This window comes from Myotis lucifugus, unplaced genomic scaffold (genome assembly GCF_000147115.1).
Source record: "Myotis lucifugus unplaced genomic scaffold, Myoluc2.0 scaffold_342, whole genome shotgun sequence".
NCBI classification, from domain to species: Eukaryota; Metazoa; Chordata; class Mammalia; order Chiroptera; family Vespertilionidae; genus Myotis; species Myotis lucifugus.
Window position 1 is genome coordinate 32,602 of NW_005871390.1, and position 1,881 is coordinate 34,482.

At 54.0% G+C, this 1,881-nt stretch overlaps 1 protein-coding gene across 1 annotated transcript in view; it reads right to left on the reverse strand.

Annotated features, from left to right (window-relative positions):
- NFIC (nuclear factor I C) overlaps window positions 1-1,881 on the reverse strand; it is a 44,593-nt gene that overhangs the window by 13,035 nt on the left and 29,677 nt on the right. The window contains exon 4 of the mRNA XM_023764676.1: window positions 758-897. Within this exon, the coding sequence (XP_023620444.1) occupies window positions 758-897 (140 nt within the window). The remainder of the gene's footprint in view (window positions 1-757; window positions 898-1,881) is intronic.

Here is a 1,881-nt window from a genome sequence, read left to right on the forward strand (position 1 = left end):
CTGCAGCCTGCAGTGGTGGGGCTACCGACTAGGCCACTCCAGCCAGGTGGAGAGTCCCTCTGCCCTTACACAGCTGGAGGGGACATGCTTTTCTTAATATCTGCACCCAGTTTCCCCTTCTCCGGGCGGGCCCCATAACCAGCCTCCTCTTCATTCGGGGCTCCCCAAGCTGCAGCAGGTTGCAAGCAGAGGCCGGACCCCGGTTCAAATCTCAGCTCAGTCACCCCCTCGGTGGTGATCTTGGGCAAATCCCTTCCCCTCTATGCTCCCTAATCTTGAAAATGGGGACCATATACCCTGCTGTCCGGGTGGTTGAGAGCTGTGGACCAAACTACCCAGGAGGGGCAGGCTTGCTTTCTTTATCAATCATCACCCCAGGCAATGCTGTCCTTCAGTCTCTCTCTCCCTCCAGACTGGGGGCTTCACAAAGGCAGGGATTTCTCTGCCCAGGCCCTGCCCTGTCCCTAGCCAGAGCCTGGCAAAAAGGCTCAGACCACAGGCTGAATAGAGGGTCCACAGGCACAAGTGAAAATCCTGCGTCCCCAGAACCACTCCCACCTAAGGTCAGAGGAAGAGGACTCTGCTCTCTGGGCTGGGCTGGTTTGCACACAGATGTTCACAGCAGCACGACGCATGACCGCCCAAACTGGGAGCAACTCAGTGCCCATTGATGGATGGATGGATAAACAACCGTGGCCCATCCAGACAACAGGATATTTTTCAGTCATAAAAAGGGTGAAGCACCGACACTCGCTACCATGTGGATGAACCTTGAAAACATGACGCTCAGTGCGAGAAGCCAGACACAAAAGGCCACATAAGCAGTGACTGGATTTGTGTAAAATGTCCAGAGCAGGCAGATCCACAGGGACAGAGTGAGGTCATGGTTGCCAGGGACTGGGGGTGGGGTGGGGAGTGACTGTTAAGGGGGAATGAAGTGTCTTTTGGGGTGATGGAATGTTCTGGAACTAGAGAGTGGTGATGGTGGCACAACATTGTGAATATACTTAATGCCACTGAATTTTACATTGTAATCGGGTTAAAATGATAAAATTTATCTTCGGTGTAGTTTATCACAATAGAAAAAATGTTAATATCACTAAGCCCAGCGTGAGGTGTGTCAGGCAGGGGCAGGGAGGGCAGGGTGAGGAAGCTTCGGGGAAGGGGACCTATCTGACTCACAGGCTCAGAGAAAGCCGCATGGAGAGGGCAGCATTTTACCGAGACCCTGGGGTACCTGCCGGTGGAAAACGGGAATACGTGCGTTCAAATGCGGGACGTGCCAAGAACAGCACGTGGCACAGGGTGACTGCCCTACACGTGTTGGCCACTCCGGTTGGGACGATCATAGATGTGATGTTTCACCACCTCCCTGGGGGCCACCAAGTTCCTGGTGGCAAGAATGGCCCGTGCAAAGGCCCTGGGGTTGGAACGCACTTGGCAAGGTGGAGGCCAACAGGGCTGGAGTGAAAGGAGCTTTCAAATCCTTTCCATTCTTCAGGGCTCTGCTCCCAGCCCTGCTTCTGGGAGAGTGGTCAGAAAGGGTGTGGGGTGGGCAGGCAGGAATCTCTAGGCCGTGTGTGTGTGTGTGTGTGTGTGTGAGTGTGTGTGAGTGTGTGTGTGTGAGTGTGTGTGTGTGAGTGTGTGTGAGTGTGTGTGTGTGTGTATGTGTGAGTGTGTGTGTCTATGTGTGAGTGTGTGTGTGTGTGAGTGTGTGTGAGTGTGTGTGTCTGTGCGCGTGTCTGTCTGTGTGAGTGTGTGTGTGTGTATGTGTGAGTGTGTGTGTGTGTGAGAGTGTGTGTGTGTGAGTGTGTGTGTGTGAGTGTGTGTGACTCCCCCTGCGTGAGTGTGTGTGTGAGTGTGTGTGTGTGCGTGTGTGTT